Below are 17,765 nucleotides of genomic sequence, written 5' to 3'. Positions count from 1 at the left end.
ATTATTCTTAGCAAACTAATGCAGGAACAGAAAACCAAATAACGTGTTCTCACTTATAAATGGGAGCTAAACGATGAGAACACATGGTCATATGGAGAGGAATAACACACACTAAGGCCTATCAGAGGGTGGAAGATAGGCTGAGGGATAGAATCAGGAAAATAACAGGTACTAGGCTTAATACCTGAGCGATAAAATAATCTGTACAACAAACACCCATGACACAAGTTCACCTATGTAACAAACCTGCACATGTACCCCGAGCTTAAAATAAAACTTAAATAAATACATGCATACATATATTTTATCCATGAAAGAAAAACAGAAACCCTAGTTTTCTGAGAAAGACTTAAAGCAAAACAGAGTGAAATCACATAGAGAATAATATCTTTGAACACACATGCCCTCCTAAGTCATTACAGAGAAAAATAAAACAGCTATGTGCAGAGAAACTATCTCTACCAATCAAATAGCTACTATAAGGTGACAAATTAGGACAGACAGAAAAATCAACTCACAAAATGTAAGTTGTCATGAAAAGGAGATAATCTACAAAGACTAAAAGATAATTGATTCCTCGTACAAATAAGTATGCTTGGCCAGAGATGTAAAAGAAAGAATTTTAACAGTTAAAAAAATGTAGATAAAATAAATATATATTTGAAGACATAAGTGTAATGCTAGATGTCTGTTCTGTGATGTTTTAATATAAAATTGAAGAGGGAAATATCAAAGAAATATCACCACAATCTTTAACAACGAGAAATATATTCAACGTTTAATTAAATTTTTAAAATCTCACAAGCCAGGGGAAAGAGACACATAAATGAGAGCTGAAGCTCATCCTTGTCACGTGAAAACTAATGGATTTGGGGGAAAATAAGCAGGCTGCCCTTTTCAAACAGTGGTTCCAGTGACTAGAAGAAGGCTCAAGAGTCACCATGACTCTTTGCCTAAAGACATCATTAAACAATGCCAATACCACTAGAGAGATAACAGAATTTTTTTAAAAAAGAGAGAGAAAGAAAACAAAAAGCCATCCATGGTAAATTATGATTCTCCACTTCTGGAATACTGACCACAGTTCTAACTGACACTTATCAAAGTCTTAACTAAGCAGAATATATGTCTGCAAAAGACAACTCAAATAGGCAAGGGACACTATAACTGCCAAGGAACAGATTGAAAAACAAAACTACTGGGAAGACAAAGACCCAAGATACACATGATCACAGATTATAAAAACAAAGAGTTGAATGATAATTAATTCTAAATGTGATCATATCATCCTATTCGCTCACTGGTAAGAATATTACCTAACCTATGTGGATATTTAATAAATGATAAAATAGGCATGAAGGAGACCATTGACCATGCCTATGAGTTCAGAGCAGACTCCAGTTGAATGGCTGAAAGGAGCCACCTTTCATTTCCCAGAAGTCTCTTTTGCAATGTCACAGGTTCTATTCCTCTCTATTTTACTTGTTGAAAGATTGAGCCATTTAGACCAAAGGACCACAAGGAAATACAAACTTGTGTTGCTCATCTTCAAATTCCAAACTTCACTTTAAAAGAATCACACCGTCACTTTCACAATCCCAACCAAGTATCATAAAGGAATTGACACCTTCTAGAAAGTAATCATTAAACTTTATCTGCTACTAACCATTAGAGAAACTTGTCAAAATTAAAGCAACTGTATGAAACCATAAGGAATGAACTCACAAAGGTAGCAGAGGGCAAGAAAAGTATATAATTTCAAATGATGCCAAAAAAAACATTTTTCTTGATTAACATTCACCCCAAAAGGAATCCATAGCCAATAACAGAAGAGCCATTTAATTTTTTTTTAAAGGAAAAAAGGAAGGTAAGGATGGGGGAGGGAAGAGAAAGAGAGAGGAAGAGAAGGTATCAGAATGGAAGGGGGCAGGAAGAGGAAGGAAGAAAGAAGCACACGTCTGTAAGTCCTAACCTGAGAGCAAAACCATGGCTGTCAATTTAAGAACTTTTACTTCTGTACTACCAGATGTGTCTAGAATTTTCTTACATGCCTTTCCAAAGCATTATTTTTACCATAATCATACTTTTAGACCAGACATTAATATGTCATTGGTTAAATTTTACCATTATCCACCGGCTAAGAGAACTATTCTTGGTACTTGCAGGTATAGATATTTACAAATGCATTTTAGGTAAAAACTTCCTCCTTTTCGATTGATCCATTAATTATTCTGCTTGCTGTTCATGTGGAAGCAGGACTGAAAGGCAGATCCCACTCAGATGCTGGCCTTTCTATCACTAAGGATCCAGGTTCCACCCTCAAAAGAACACAAAGCAAAGCACTATTGTTGAAGAAATTTTAAAAATTAGAAAGGTCAAGAGAAGAATCAGCATGTCCTAGGACAACTCTGACAGGCTCCACTTAATGCAGTTTTGAACATTGTGAAATCAGAGGTATCTCAAAAACATCATAAATCTGAGAGGGAAGCTTTCTACGAGAAGGAACTCGATATTTTGGTTTAGCTCCATGTTCCATGTCTTTAAAAATGTGTTGTATCAGTTTGTCTGTGTTGCCTATCAAAATATGTGAATTCAAAACGGTCCATTTCATGAAGATTCTTAGAGCTACTTTTACCACAAACAGCCACTGTGTGAGGTTCCCTACGACCCACCCTGCCCTGCCCCACCAACATGAGGGGACTCATGAGTCAGAACCCCACTGTATGAAGTCCTCTGTGGCAAAGTCCTTGAAGACTATAGTTTTAAACAAGACTTAGAAAATTCTTTGATGTCTATGAAGAGAAATCATAAACGTTTGAGGTTATGAATACCCCAGTCACCCAGATTTAATCATTGTGCACTGTATGCTTGGATCAAAATATCACATGTACACCATAAATATGTAAAACTATTGTGTATTCATAAAAATTTTTAAATAAATATTTTTAGTAAGAAAAAAATGTTACTAAATCATCCCCTAACAGTGGTGATTGAAAAATGCAGGCAGCAAAATGGCATGCGTACGTGATCCCATACGTGTCAAATCTTGTGTGGAAAGATGTGCATGCGTGTATGTTCACACACACCCGCCTCGGAATATCCATATATGCTTATAGGTCTAATGAGAGGTTTGCTTTCTTCTTTCTACCTTCGTGTATTACTTGAATTTTGTGCAACAAAAAACTATTCCTACTTTGTGAATGCTAGCAAGCAAGAAAAGACAAAAGTCCTATAATCCCACAGGTAGCACATTAATTCAGCATGTCTTTGCAACTATTTCCCCTTGCCTCCCCTCTTGCCTTCCCTGATTTACCTCACCTAGTCATGCCCCAGCATGAGGCATGCCCAGTCACACAGATTTTAGCAAAATATTTTATTTGCCCTTTTGTGTCCTTATAATTGTGCTCAGTTTACCATGAGTAAATGTTCTGCCTTCGCATCTACAGACCTGCTGTGTCTTCAGCTGCTCATCTTTGGTAGTACAGCACAGAGCACAAAGACGCCTTAAGCAGTGTTTACTGGGTTTACAATCCAGTAGCAATTTAAAATTAAGGAAGCATGTCCTTGATGCATAGATCATAAATCTGATTTGGTTTGTAGGGTTGGGTAAAACAGGAGCTTGGGGTGAAAAAAACACCACCCAATAGCATCACTTCTAAAGAGGCCATTTGGTACTGTGGAGAGAAGCGTTAGAGCCACCTAAAGAGAAGCTCTGTAATTCTAACATTTGCTGTGCCACTTTCAGCATCTCAAGCTGAAACAGGCAGAGTGGTCTTTGATTAAACAGTATGTGTCTCAATTTACTCATCTGTAAAATGGTGCTCATGAAGAAAAACCTGTTTCCTAACAAAGCAAGACAGAAGATTTATCAAAGTACCTCTAGGATGCAGACTTGAACTAAGTATTTATTGGGTATCTAATATGGCTAGACATGTGTTGCACACATTCCTGTATAACTGTGTAAGAGGAAAACACTGGAGATGGAGTTATAAAGAAGAATCTGGTTAAGGTGTCATTTGTTTCTTTCTGAACTGCAAGGCACTTAATCTCTCTGTCCCTCGGTTTCTCCATTTTACAAATATGAATTACTACATATGTGCCTAAGGGATGTGAGAATTAAGTAATATAATTTACTTTGAAGTGTAAAATGATATACAAATATATGATAAAAACACACAAACATGGAATATACAACTCTCAGAATTTTAGAGCTATTACTATAATTAATATTGACAGAACTACATTGGTCCAACCTCACTCTAATACTGTCTATTTGACTGAGCTCTACATTTAAGTCTTGTTTTCAGCTTAGACTAAATAAATTTTCTGCCAAAAAATATTCTGAAATATCTGAAAATTTACATGCAGAATAATTTCTCTCCTTCTCAAATAACCATCCCATCTATCAAATAATATTCTAGTCATTATTTTTAAATTATATTCCTTTTTAATCACATCAATTTGAGTGATATTTTATTGATATGGCAATTTTCTCATTTTGTATCCAATATTAACTTGTTAATCTTCATATATTCTTCAAAGATAAAATTTTCTGACAGATTACTTTCATGTTTTATAATAAAAACCTAATTATCAATAAATAGTACACGAAAATGTCTCAATTGCTACTTGATATAGTTATACAAGAAAAAGTATTTTGCAAGCCAGCATGAACATATGGGCAGAGAGTGAAAGCAAGAATAATTTATTCCTCTAAGAAAGTAGCACGTGGGGGAGTCCTACGAAAATTGGAAATTGACACGGTTTTCTTTAAGACTTCTATATCCCCATTTGGTAGCCCAGTTCCCTCTTGGAACTCTCACCTTTGGAGCACTGACATTTAAGTAGCATCTAGTTAATCTGGTAACATAATTCAAGCTACTAGGTTAATGTACATCCAAGAAGGTTACACATGGCACTGCTTTAAAGTGCTTTTTTCCAGAGATTAACCCAAAGGACATAAAGTATTTATGGGATGTTTAGATATTTTGCAGGCTATTTTTATGTTCCTAAAATCTATAATTAGGTACAAAAAGTTTTATGAGAAGAGTAAAACCACTGGTAAGAAAAGAAAGGCTTTTTAGATGCTTTCTGGACAGCATGTTATCTGTCCATAAATTAAAAACAATTGTACTCTTTCTAAGACTGAGGTCAAATATCTAATACACCTGAGTGCTTACACAAATCAGAATGACAGCCACCAAATCATTGTATTAGGTTGGTGCAAAAGTAATTGCAGCTTTTGCCATTGAAAGTAATGACAAAAACCACATTTGCACCAACTATATATATATATATATAATAATGTTTCTTTTAAGTGGCCCTTAAAGAAAAAAAATAAAATAAAATATTTGGAGGTCTAGGGGCATAGAGTGATACAGTTTCCTAAAATGAGAGAAATATCCTTGAAATCTTTTGGATTCTAGTCCTTACAGATTGCTACATGTTGAAGTGCTCCTGGAATCACATTAGAATCTCTGTTCATTTCAACCTACACTCATTCCCCAGATGTTTTTATCCAGTGTCTTGATTTTAAATAGCTTCTACATAATGATGACTTCCAAATGTGTATCTTCAGCCTGGCCCCTCCCCCAAACTCCAAACTCATATTTGCAGCTTCCTACTCAACATCTCCACTTGGATGTCCTAATAATCAACTCAAATTTCACATGCTGTGCTGACCTGAAATCAGTCCGAGCTGTTTTGCCTAAATACAGCACTGTCCCTTGGTAAAGGCATGAGACACGATAACCAAGAGTGTCTCTTTATATCCATGGTCTGAGGAGTTTCAGGGAAGTTGGCACCAGCTTGTCAGCATCGCTTATTAGTAACAGTGCAATGGATGATTTGCACCTGGTCTTGGTGAGACTCTGGGGAACTATGTTGCTGGGGCTGGTTACAAGGGAAACATATCCCTATGTGAACAGCAAGATATAAGAAGCCCTGGCTGACACCCCATTTTAGGCTATTTGGTTCCAAAATGTTCCATGCACACATCAGTGGTTCTTGATTCAAGAGAGGAGTGTCCTGGTATGGCCTTGCAGAGGAAGTATCGCTGGAGCTGGCACTGGCCTCTGCAGACCCCTTGCTGTCATGCAGCCTTTGCCTCTGATGCATGGCTTTACTTGGGTACTGTCGCTATATGTCTATCATTTTCCTGCAATAAACTGTGGATCTGTAAGCCCTGCTATGTGGCATCCCATAAATCTTCCTCAATAGCTAAAACATGTCTAACCGACACAATTAGTGCAATGTCCAAAGCTAAGCTCCTGACATTATGTCCAAAACCACCTCTTTTTCACTCTTCCCCATCTCAGGAAAGTGGGAGCCCCATTCTGTTCATTCCCTGAGACAAAAATCTGGGGGTTGTCCTTGATTCCTCTCCCTTGCACTGCACCTCTGGTCAATCAGCAAACCCCATTGGCTTTCCTTCCAAAATATATCCAGAATCTGATCACATCTCACTACCCCTTAGTTCAAGCCACCCTCATTTCTTACCAGGATTATTACAACAGCTTCCTGCCCACCTCCCCTGTTTCTACCCACAGCCTTGTGCAGTCTATTCTCAACATCACAGCCAGGGAAATTCTGTTGAAATGTAAGCCGAGCTGGATATTTATCTGCATCAAAAAGCCAAACTCCTTATGATGATGACTTCCAGGGCCCTACATGACTTCGCCCCCATTACCTGCCTGACATCACCTTCTACCTCTCCATCCCAGCATCCTTGCAGTTCTTCTACATGCCAGAAATTCTCTCTTCGGTGAGAACCTCTGTATGGGATGAGTATTCTGCCTAAGTGTTATTCCCCAGACAGCTACTTGGCTATTTCCCTCACTCTTCACTTAAAAGTCACCTTATTAGTGAAGCCTCTCTAGTGACCATATCTGGAATTAATCACCAACACCATCCAACATTTTCTAGCCCTCTCCACTGCTTTATTTTTTCTCCTGAAACTTACTTTATCAAACATATTACCTTCCCTAGCAAATGTAAACTCACTGATGGTACAAATTCTCATCTGATTTTATTCTCCACTGTCTTTCAACACTTAGGACAATGTACACAGTAGACATTCAACAAATGTTTTTGAATGAATGAATGATTATAGAATTAATATAAAACAATGTTTTGTTTTGTTTTTGAAGGCCACTATCACTGGTATTCTAGAGAAGCCATGTTTATTTATCCTGTAGCTCCAAGTATCCTCTGCTACACAGCCAAGTGCCTACAAAACTGACACTAGGTGGAGGAGTAGACCTAGGATAAAGCCCACCTCCCTGGTATGAAACAATGCTCCACGGTCTACTTTGTTAAACCTGCTCATGCCCCTGCCCCTCACACCCAGATATTCAGTTACTGGAGCATACTATACCCATTCTGCTTAGAATGTCCACTAGTCCCCTCGTCTTCCCCTAGAGCACTCTGAAGCACCTTAAAATCAAGTTTCCTTTCACATCTTTTGTACCTTCCTCTCATTAAATGCTTAATGTCTTCCTCAGGGCCCCAATATTTAGGGATTCCATCTCCAGTCTGTAAGTATGTCTATGGTAATGCTATTGTGCCTATGTTGATAGCTATCTCCTTTGATTGACATGTAGAAAGGAGAGCTTGAGAGAAGCCATATTTTTTTTCCATCATCTTAAATGGCTCAACACCCACCATTGAGGTAAACACATTGGAGGTCCTCAATAAATGCCACTGGATGAACCAAAATGAGACGCCTAATGTAAAGAGAAGATAATCCTTTCAGCAGGAAGACTTCGAAGATCTAGACCTGAGGCCACCAGATGACCTTGTCCAAACATGTGAGTTTCTTCACCCCAAAACAGACAATATCTTCCCAACCTAGCTCAAGAAGGAGTGGAGTTCAAGTTAGAAAACAAAAAAGTCAAGTGTCCTATAAAATATTTATATTATCAACATATAGATCATAGATTTCACTCTATCTTTTAACCCTATAATTTATTCAGCTCACATGGAAATAAATGAAGATCAGATATGTCTAAAGTGACCATCCTCTACTGGTTTGCCACATTTAAATGGGAAAATACTGATATAATCCTGTTGTCCAGAAAGAATTTTAAGATTCCAGTTTATATACTTTTCAATTTGGAAAGAAAGATATACTATATGTACAGAGAACTATAATATTCATTATATCTTAACATATGGAATAACAGGAAACCTTACATCAAATGTTTACTAAATTATTTTTAAAGGCAGTCAATACCAGAACTAAGTGCTAGATTTGATCCAAAGATTTGAATGACAGTTCTTCCACCACGCACTCTTGGAAACTGAAGTGCCCCTTGCTTCAGTTTCCCTATAAGGTAAAAGCAGATAATAAGGCACCTACCACTTAGGATTGTTTAAGAGAGTTATATGAGATAATATAGGTAAACAGTTAGAATAATGCCTTGCACAACGTAAGTGCTAATTAAATTTTGGCTGTTGTTAATGGTATCCATGGCTCTTAAAATTTAAACAGGTGGGGCGCAGTGGCTCACGTCTGTAATCTCAGCATTTTGGGAGGCTGAGGCAGGTAGATCACCTGAGGTCGGGAGTTCGAGACCAGCCTGACCAACATGGAGAAACCCCATCTCCACTAAAAATACAAATTGGCTGGGCGTGGTGGCACATGCCTGCAATCCCAGCTACTTGGGAGGCTGAGGTAGGAGAATCGCTTGAACCCAGGAGGCGGAGGTTGCAGTGAGCTGAGATCACTCCATTGCACTCCTTCCTGGGCAACAAGAGCAAAACTTTGTCTCAAAAAGAAAAAAGAAAGAAGCTTAAACAATTTGCCATATATGTTTCTGTACTGACATCACATAAGTTTAAATGTAATGGGAGTTGAAAATCATATGCTCAAAACACGTCAGGCTGGCAAAGGTATCTGTTTTGATATCTTTGCCCCTCCTCAACCTTGTCTTGAAAGTCCAGTGCCAAAAACAACACTTAGTACACACACACGTTTCTACAACAAAAGCAGTTGATCTCATCTGCCTTAATGTTCCATTACCTGTATCTTCCCTCACCTCCCCAACCTCACCCTGAGACACAACCACAGCATGAAATCAAGTTGCTATAGTCCAACCAGATGAGTAATTAATAACCTAATGCCTGAGACCAGACTAGACTAACTGCACCTGATATTGGCCCACTGTCAGACCACTCACTTCCTCCTCTGTCTTCACTCTCCATAATATGTAGCAGAATTTCTCCAACAACACTAGAACTGAAATGCTAACGACTCCAACTGTTTCTGCCCTCAGCATTGCTCCAAAAGAGCAGAGACTCCTAGGAAAAATGCCTGACCAAAAGATTCTGAAGACCTGAATTCTCATCTGAATGATGCTGTCTAATCCTTAATGTTGTGGTTTTGCTGCCCAATAGACACACTCATGAGGTTTTAAGGGATGAATAAATGGGAAAATAAATGTGAAAAAAAAGATTGAAAAATTTATAAGAATCATATGAAGGAAGTGTAATTCTAATATATGATTACTGGCTTATATAACTTCCTCCCTGTTTACACACTAATCTTGATCCTTGAAGCCATGGCATTGTAAAGATTCCTTTTATCAAAACAGATTATGTTTAAAAAGAAAAAATAATTATTAAAACCAATGGGTTATAAAGGTGAACAGTATAAGAGTAAATAATAGGTAATTTCTGCATTGAAAAATATTGAATCAGCATAAAAAAGATTTTTACAAAGCAAAAATAATCAGCAGAGAAAATTAATAAAGTTAAAATGGATTGCCCATGCAGGGCATAGAGAAAAATCTTAGGTCATATTTTGATTTCTGCTTGTTTCCATTTCAAAGACGATGTAGCAAAAAGTGGTCAGTATTCACCACCAGATTACTCCTACCTGCCATGACCTTCAAGTTATCTTTAGAATTCTTAATAAATCTGGGTAATACTGGATAGTGAGACCATTTTCGAATTCACACAAAATTTCTTCCAGTGTTCTCCTGAAACGCTGGTCATGTCTTTTTTTTTTTTTTTTTTTTTTTTTTCCTATCCTGTCCAACCAAGCAACTCATTCCAGGTGATAAGAATGCAACTACATGAACCAGAGGCTACAATCCAATGAAGGGACAAGAGAGGAAAACAATAACCACAGAAAACAAATCTAACACTTTCTGAGCACCAAAACACTTTACATGGATTATCTCTTTACCTCACAACAACCCTACTTGATAGATACTCTTTCCTCATTCCAGATAGATCATTTAAGGACTGAAGAGGAAAACTACTTGCTTAAGATGACACTTCCAATAAAATACTCAACTGCAGTTCAGCACACACCCTGTCTGCTCCCAAAGTTGAAGCTTTTACTACTGCACCATGCTGCCTCCACCAAGATATCCAAGAGCTCTTCTTCAGAAATCAAGGGAAGTGAGGATTCTTCGAAGATTTTTAGTACCTCATAGGACTATGTGGCCCAAAGAGAGAATGAAGTGAAAGTGATCTTACATGGGACCAGCGAAGGGGGCAGTTGGGACAATAATGTTAGCTGGCACTTTCACTGTCAATACTGAAAAGGTCACCATCATCTAAAAATCCTAGAGAATTCAGTACATAAGAGAACAGCATTTTCAAAACTTAAGTCAAGTTTTCAGATGCAGAAATTTCTGAATGTGGTAGAAACTAAATAGGTGCCAGAGAACACTAGTTTTGATATCTTTCAATAAAATTTGAATAAGAGCATGTATGCATATGCTGTAAATTGAGAGGACTATGAAGGGCAGAGGTAGCATCTTGAGATCCAAGGCAAGAGGAAATGAGAGAAAGGGTCCTCAAACAAAAAGCAGAATTAAAGTCAACAATAATTTCTCCCCTCAATCCACTATTCCAACTCATTCAAACAATGGAAAACCAAATATGAAACAAGAAAGAACATGCTCAGATGATGTCTCACAGATAATTTCCATTCAATTTGAATTAAATCAGGTAAGAAAAGTAGGCTCTATAAGAAAACAAATGTGTATACAATTAAAACATTTTCAACAACCAGTCAAGTCACTCCTTGTGAGAAAATTCTAAAGCTTTCTTCTTGACTAAGATCCTGATTTGACCAATGAATTGTTTTATGCGTCATCACTCGCCATCAGAGAAATGCAAATCAAAACCACAATGAGATACCATCTCACACCAGTTAGAATGGCAATCATTAAGAAGTCAGGAAACAATAGATGTTGGAGAGGATGTGGAGAAATAGGAACACTTTTACACTGTTGGTGGGATTGTAAACTAGTTCAACCATTATGGAAAACAGTATGGCGATTCCTCAAGGATCTAGAACTAGATGTACCATATGACCCAGCCATCCCACTACTGGGTATATACCCAAAGGATTATAAATTACTCTACTACAAAGACACATGCACACGTATGTTTATTGCGGCACTATTCACAATAGCAAAGACTTGGAATCAACCCAAATGTCCATCTGTGACAGACTGGATAAGAAAATGTGGCACATATACACCATGGAATACTATGCAGCCATCAAAAAGGATGAGTTTGCGTCCTTTGTAGGGACATGGATGCAGCTGGAAACCATCATTCTTAGCAAACTATCACAAGAAGAGAAAACCAAACACCGCATGTTCTCACTCATAGGTGGGAACTGAACAATGAGATCACTTGGACTCGGGAAGGGGAACATCACACACTGGGGCCTATCAGGGGGAGGGGGGAGGAGGGAGGGATTGCATTGGGGAGTTATACATGATATAAAGGTTATGCACATGTACCCTAGAACTTAAAGTATAATAAAAAATAAAAAAATAAAAAAAATAAATAAAAATAAAAATAAAAATAAAAATAAAAATAAAAAAAATAAAAAAAAAAAAAAAAAAAAAGAAATCTACAAAAAAACAAAATACTGCCATCTCTAAAGAGTCTAACTGAAACTTATTGGGATTAATTTTTAAAACAAAATGTTCTTCTGTAAGGATATTGTTCGCTATTATAGGGTAAATTAGAACTAAATTAGTTTTATTCAAAAACTCTTTTTCTGTGTAGTAGTAAATTTATCTTAGCTGGGAGTTAGAGAAGCAATAATTAACCACTTATCTGCAGATACTTTAAAAAGGTAGTTGTCGGCCGGGCGCGGTGGCTCAAGCCTATAATCCCAGCACTTTGGGAGGCCGAGACGGGCGGATCACGAGGTCAGGAGATCGAGACCATCCTGGCTAACACGGTGAAACCGCATCTCTACTAAAAGAATACAAAAAACTAGCCGGGCGAGGTAGCGGGCGCCTGTAGTCCCAGCTACTCGGGAGGCTGAGGCAGGAGAATGGGGTAAACCCAGGAGAGGGAGCTTGCAGTGAGCTGAGATCCGGTCACTGCACTCCAGCCTGGGTGGCAGAGCGAGACTCCGTCTCAAAAAAAAAAAAAAGGTAGTTGTCAAAGTTACACCTTGGCTAAAGAGGTAAGCTATAACTTGTTGACCTGAGGGGTACTCATCTCAAGAGGGTCACATCATGAATTCATCTTTTCTATCTTATGATGGCCACTGCCAAGATTAAAGCACATTTCTGTATATTTTGTTTTCCTCTCCTTTGCCACAGCAGTGTTTCTCAATCGACAATGATCATCCTAACCATGAGGACCTTCGGCATGGTAACCCCAACCCTATGGGTGTCCACTGGTACTTCTAAGACAGGGGAAAGGGAAAGAAAGCAGGAAGACAACAGGAAAGAAATACAGAAGAACAGAAGCAGAAGAGGATGTGAAGGAACACTGGGAGAACTAAAAGAGGAAGAGGAGAAAAGATGGCAGAAGTGAGAGTTAGGCAGGAGAACTGGAAATGAGACACAGAAACTGGGGGAAAGAGCTATATGTTAAGGCAAACGAGGTGGGATAGGGCTCCCACCAGCACACCCGTAATACACTGGGCTACAAGTTGTCTCCTATCACTTTCTTTCCCATTTGGGGGAACGGGGTAACAACTCCTCCCATGCCATTACCTGAATGAGTTCGTCCAGCTCTGTCGAATTGACACAGGAATGTTGGGATATGAATGTTTGCTTCTGGATCACAATGGTGGTCCTCTGTGAAATCTCATGAGGCTGCTCCAATGCTTTGAACACTGTGGCTCCGATGATCAGGTAGAGGACAACCACCAGGAATATCGTGGAGACTGTCTTCCATTTCATAACATTAATGGTCGTGTCACTCTCCACCCGGGAAGCAAGCACTGTGGGTTTCGTGGAAAACGAGAGCCTCGGTTTGGAGTTCTGAGCGGCAGATTTAGGATCCAGCAAGTCAGGTGCCGCCACTGACAACAACAGAGAATGAGGGTTAGGTTGGAGGAGATGAGAAGGGAATTGGTCGGGCTTCTTCTTGAAGGGGTCAGAGAAGGTTGACTGAATTCTGCTCACTCTCCTGGTGGAAGCTCTGGAACCCAAACCAGGAGTGCTGTCACTAGATCTCAGGACCACATATATTGGTTCAAGGAAAAGGGGCTGGATCTGTGCTCTCTGCTGCTACTAGAGTTTCAAATGAAAGGGGAAAAACTGGAGTCGAACCAAGAAACTTCAAAAAAAGAAAAGAATGCCTGAGGGCTTCTTAATAAATTTCTAAATTTACATCTGTCCACTGTGCCAGTCCACAAAGAGATACTGAACTCCTAAGAGTTTATGGTACTTAACTAGATATTGGAATATTCAGGAAGACGGCTCATGGTTATTCCCGTTCTCAAGAAATTTATACCACAAGCAAGCAACATAAAGAACATTCTCTATTTAATTTATTACAATAAATGAATTGCATTATAAGAGAATTTGTGATCCAAACATTGTTGCTCAAAATAAATCATTCATCATTTTCTGGTAAAACATGGTGGTAAATAAACCACTCGATGGTCAAATCTTGTCCTTTTGCCCATCCTCCAAAGTGGGCTCGTGATGAAACATTCTCTGTATTTTGTTTTTGAATCACTGACCTGTTTTACAAATAAAAGTTACTGTTGATCATTATGTCAATCCTAGACACAACCAAGAGAAGACAAGTACCTTCCTTTTCAAATGTGAACAGTATCAAGAAAAAAAAAAAAAACAACCGTGACTCACAGCTTAGACTCTCTACATGCTCTGTTCAAAGCTAATTGCTCCATTAGAGCGGATTTATATGGTTCTCTTACAAATTGCCATATACTCTGAGGTGACTATAAATCCATTTATTATTTATCACAGATGTTCAAAAATATCATTAATGGATTTCTTTTTCAAAAATATAAGAGATACTAGACTTCTACTTGCTAAGAGGAAAATAAACCACCTACTACAGGACATTTTACTGAAAGACAACATTGAACTAAAAAGGGTTAACAGAATGGCTGAAAAATAAGACTTCTAAAAACCATCCACTCAAACAGAATAATCAACTTAAAGTCCATAATTGTTACAGATTTCAGTCAACTTGCTATCATGTATATAATAAGATTATAAAATGATAATCTTATCTAAAACACACTTTCAGGTAAGTATATAAGAAATCTCCATGGAATTGCACTCAAATACCCTACAGGCACCTGAAATTACTTCAGTATGAGAAGCTAATAAAAAATGCCAATTTTCACATGGCTGCCTACCCTGCCCTCTTACCTAACACTGTGAGTTAAATGTAGGCTACCATAGTTTTAATTTATAAAATACATCTCTAATTGCCCATCAAAAAGAAGCTTTGCAAACAAAGCTATTTAAAACACTAGACCTAAGTAGTGTTGTAAAATGATGGCAGAAGGCAGGATCCTCAATCAGCAAAGCTCCGAATGGATCTGATTTGGAAGAAATGAAATTAGAGCTGTGATGAGGTTTCTGTACCCATGGCTCCAAGTGGAGATTCCATGTGCATATAGCTTATTACAGCAATTTCCTAAGGTTCAACCTACTACACAGAAGAATGCACTTGTTTCTCTCCTGATACAATCACCTGTTCCAAATAAAGCCACAAACTAGTAGACACCTTTAAAATATTTATAAAGACACCTTCACTCAAAATTAGCACTGGACGTGTGTTAAATGCTATAATTAAAAAACTGTTAAAATAGAAGTGCTGATAATAGCTAAAATCACTACAATCTGCAGATTCCCCACAACCTCCTATCTGCTTGCTTAGTGAGTCTGAGTGAAAAACAAAAGTCATAATTTAAAATTTAGCCATCTTTGGAATAAAAACAACAAAAAATCACATAGAAGTTCCACAATATCACTCTAAACGAAGCTTTCCAAGCCTCTCCTCCTCAGATCTCTGCGCTCTCCTATTTGTGATTTTTCACATCAGTGGTTTCCACTCTGCAGAACCAGAAAGCACTAAGACTGTTTACCTTGATGCCACCAAATCCCAATCTGAAATTCCTTTAAGACATTGCCACATTGCCATTATATGCTTTTGGGAGAAAGGGGCAGGTATTTTTAAAATATTATGTGTGTGTGTGTGTGTGTGTGTGCATTAACCTAATACATTTCCAGAAGGAGTTTAATTATTTTAAGCTGTTGCCTTATTTTTTAATTAGCAGAAATATATGTAATGTACATTTGGCAGACAGAATGGACAAAAACTGATGAAATACCAAAATAATATTTAAAAAAATAAAAGCAGACTTTTCTCTTTAATACAGGGAACCTCTTGGTTTCCACCTCCACGCCATTTGATGTATGATCAGGGAGAGAAGCTGCCCCTTCCACACACACTCAACACCGTCACTACCCACTCCCCTCCCCCAGCTCATCACAGTCTTCTGTTAATCCCGGTCTTCTGTTCTCACCCAGATATGTCTTCGCTCCAGCTGTGACTGACCACTGAATAGCAGGGAAAACAAGCTTTTTTCAGCACCACTGCCTGTCCCACCAGGAATGGGCAACAAGTGTGACCAGGGTCACCATGAGTCCTGCCTGTCGGCTACTCCCAAGGGCTGACCCTCCTTCTCCATGGGAAACTGCCCCAAGGTGTTCCAAACCCATACCTCAGGCAGATGCAAAAACCCCGGGCACCGGCGGGAGAGGGGGGAGAAGCGGCGAGGAGAGGATCTGGCAAGGGTTTGCCTCCAAATCCATATTATGACCCAACACTTTGGACGCGAAGCGAAGATGGGCAACGGCCGCTTGCTGAGAGGGGGCATTTACAGTCCTCCCAGAATAGGCTGGGGCAGGAGAGCTTGCGGCCAGAAGGGTGGGGGTACCGGAGCGGGGGTCTCACCTCCTGCTCTATAGCCGGGTCTCTCCCGCGAGGCGCTGGGAAGCATGAGGCATGCAGCATTCAAAATGTTTTTTGAAAAAGACGGACTTGAAGCTTTTTTTTACAAACACGCCATTGTACTCACTTCTTATTCAGAGACGGGCTGCGCGCTCCGAGCTGCACGGGCAGGCATTTTCCCCGGCTTTGTTTTACAAGGTGGGGAGAGCGGGGCTGGACGCGGGAGGGGGCGGGGGGGGGAGCGTGAGAAGAAACGAAATCGCGGGAAGGAGGGGACACCGGCGGGCTGGGCAGAGGGCGAGGCGGGGGCCAAGTTGGGCTTGGGCGCCGCCGCCCCCGCGCGTGCCTGCTGCCGGGCCCGGGTCACCCGGAGAGCGCGGGCGACCCGGGTCCCGCGCCTCCCCGCCGCCGCCGCCGCCGCCGCCACGCGCTCAGCCCGGGGCTCTTCGCTGGCCCGGCCCTGGCACGGCGCGGCGCGGGGGCGATGGGTGCAGCCCGAGCTGCCGTGCGCCCCGGCGTCTTTGTGCGCGAGCCTTGCTCAACCCCTCTTCGCATGTCTTTGTGTGTCTCCCCCGGCAATGCCCTCCGTGCCCCGCGGGGGGTGTGTGGCACGGTCCGGGCGCCCGCAGCTCTGCAGCCCTCCGCAGCTCTGCAGCCCTCCGCTGTTCTCCCTTCCCGGCTAGCTCCTGTAGCCCCTCGCCGACTCGTTTCCCTCCTTTAGGAACTCCCTCCTCTTCGCCTCCTCCCCCTCCTGTCTCACCGCCAGGGCTTGCTTCCCTGCACCACCTCCTAGCCCTACCCTTGCCTGCGTCGCCCCTGAAAGATGATCCCTTCTAAAGACCCCCTCTTCCCTCCTCCTAGGGGCACAACCCCTTGGCTCACCTGCTGCCTCTTCCCCTCTCAGCCCTTTCCACTAACCCATATCCCCACCCCCCCAAAAATCCTCACTCTCGCTATCTGGCATCCACATCACACTGCGCTCCATCCTATCTCCTTCCCGGCCAGCGTTCGGGGTGTGGGACCGAGTGTGGGTCCAAGCTCTGGGACGCAAGTCCTTGAACCCCTGCATTTGGGGGTCCTCCTCGCCCTCGTGGCCCCCCAGACTTGTACAGGGAAGTGTCCCCATTGGCGCCTTGAGACCCCTGGAGTAGGGGAGGTAATGAAGACCCTGGCTTCTTCCACCTTGGGGAAGGGTTAAGGAGTCACCAGGTCGCGCCACTTCACCTCCGGCGGTGCTGGACTTGAGCAGGGCGCTATAATCAGCAGAACGCCCCGGACCGAAAAGGATGGGGAACGCACCTGGAGCCAGGGCGAAGACACCTCGAGATGCAAAGGGAATGGAAGAAAACCCGGTTAGGTTCTCTCAGAGCAAGACCCCTTTGCTGGAGACATCGGTTTCTAAGCGTGGCGGGTGGGAGCTGCAAGGTGGGAGAACTCCGACCCCATCCTGAACTCAGCGCTCCCAGACCTCTTCACCATCGAGATCCCTATTTGGCAGGTACCAGACCCCGCCCAAACTCCAAAACCCCGGCGCAGGGACAGCCAAACTC

General features: G+C 40.9%; 1 protein-coding gene across 1 annotated transcript in view; it reads right to left on the bottom strand.

Moving 5' to 3' along the window:
• Window positions 1–16,408, bottom strand: part of KCNK2 (potassium two pore domain channel subfamily K member 2) — a 149,559-nt gene extending 133,151 nt beyond the window's left edge. The window contains exons 1-2 of the mRNA XM_033197409.1: window positions 16,219–16,408; window positions 12,987–13,297 (exon numbers count right to left, since the gene is read on the bottom strand). Coding sequence (XP_033053300.1) covers window positions 12,987–13,297; window positions 16,219–16,264 — 357 coding nt within the window. The 5' untranslated portion in view covers window positions 16,265–16,408. The remainder of the gene's footprint in view (window positions 1–12,986; window positions 13,298–16,218) is intronic.
• Window positions 16,409–17,765: the final 1,357 nt, after the last annotated feature.

Source organism: Trachypithecus francoisi, unplaced genomic scaffold, assembly GCF_009764315.1.
Source record: "Trachypithecus francoisi isolate TF-2019V2 unplaced genomic scaffold, Tfra_2.0 Lachesis_group5, whole genome shotgun sequence".
Lineage (NCBI taxonomy): Eukaryota > Metazoa > Chordata > Mammalia > Primates > Cercopithecidae > Trachypithecus > Trachypithecus francoisi.
Note: the sequence above shows the minus strand (reverse complement) of the source record. Positions and strands in the feature narration are given on the sequence as shown.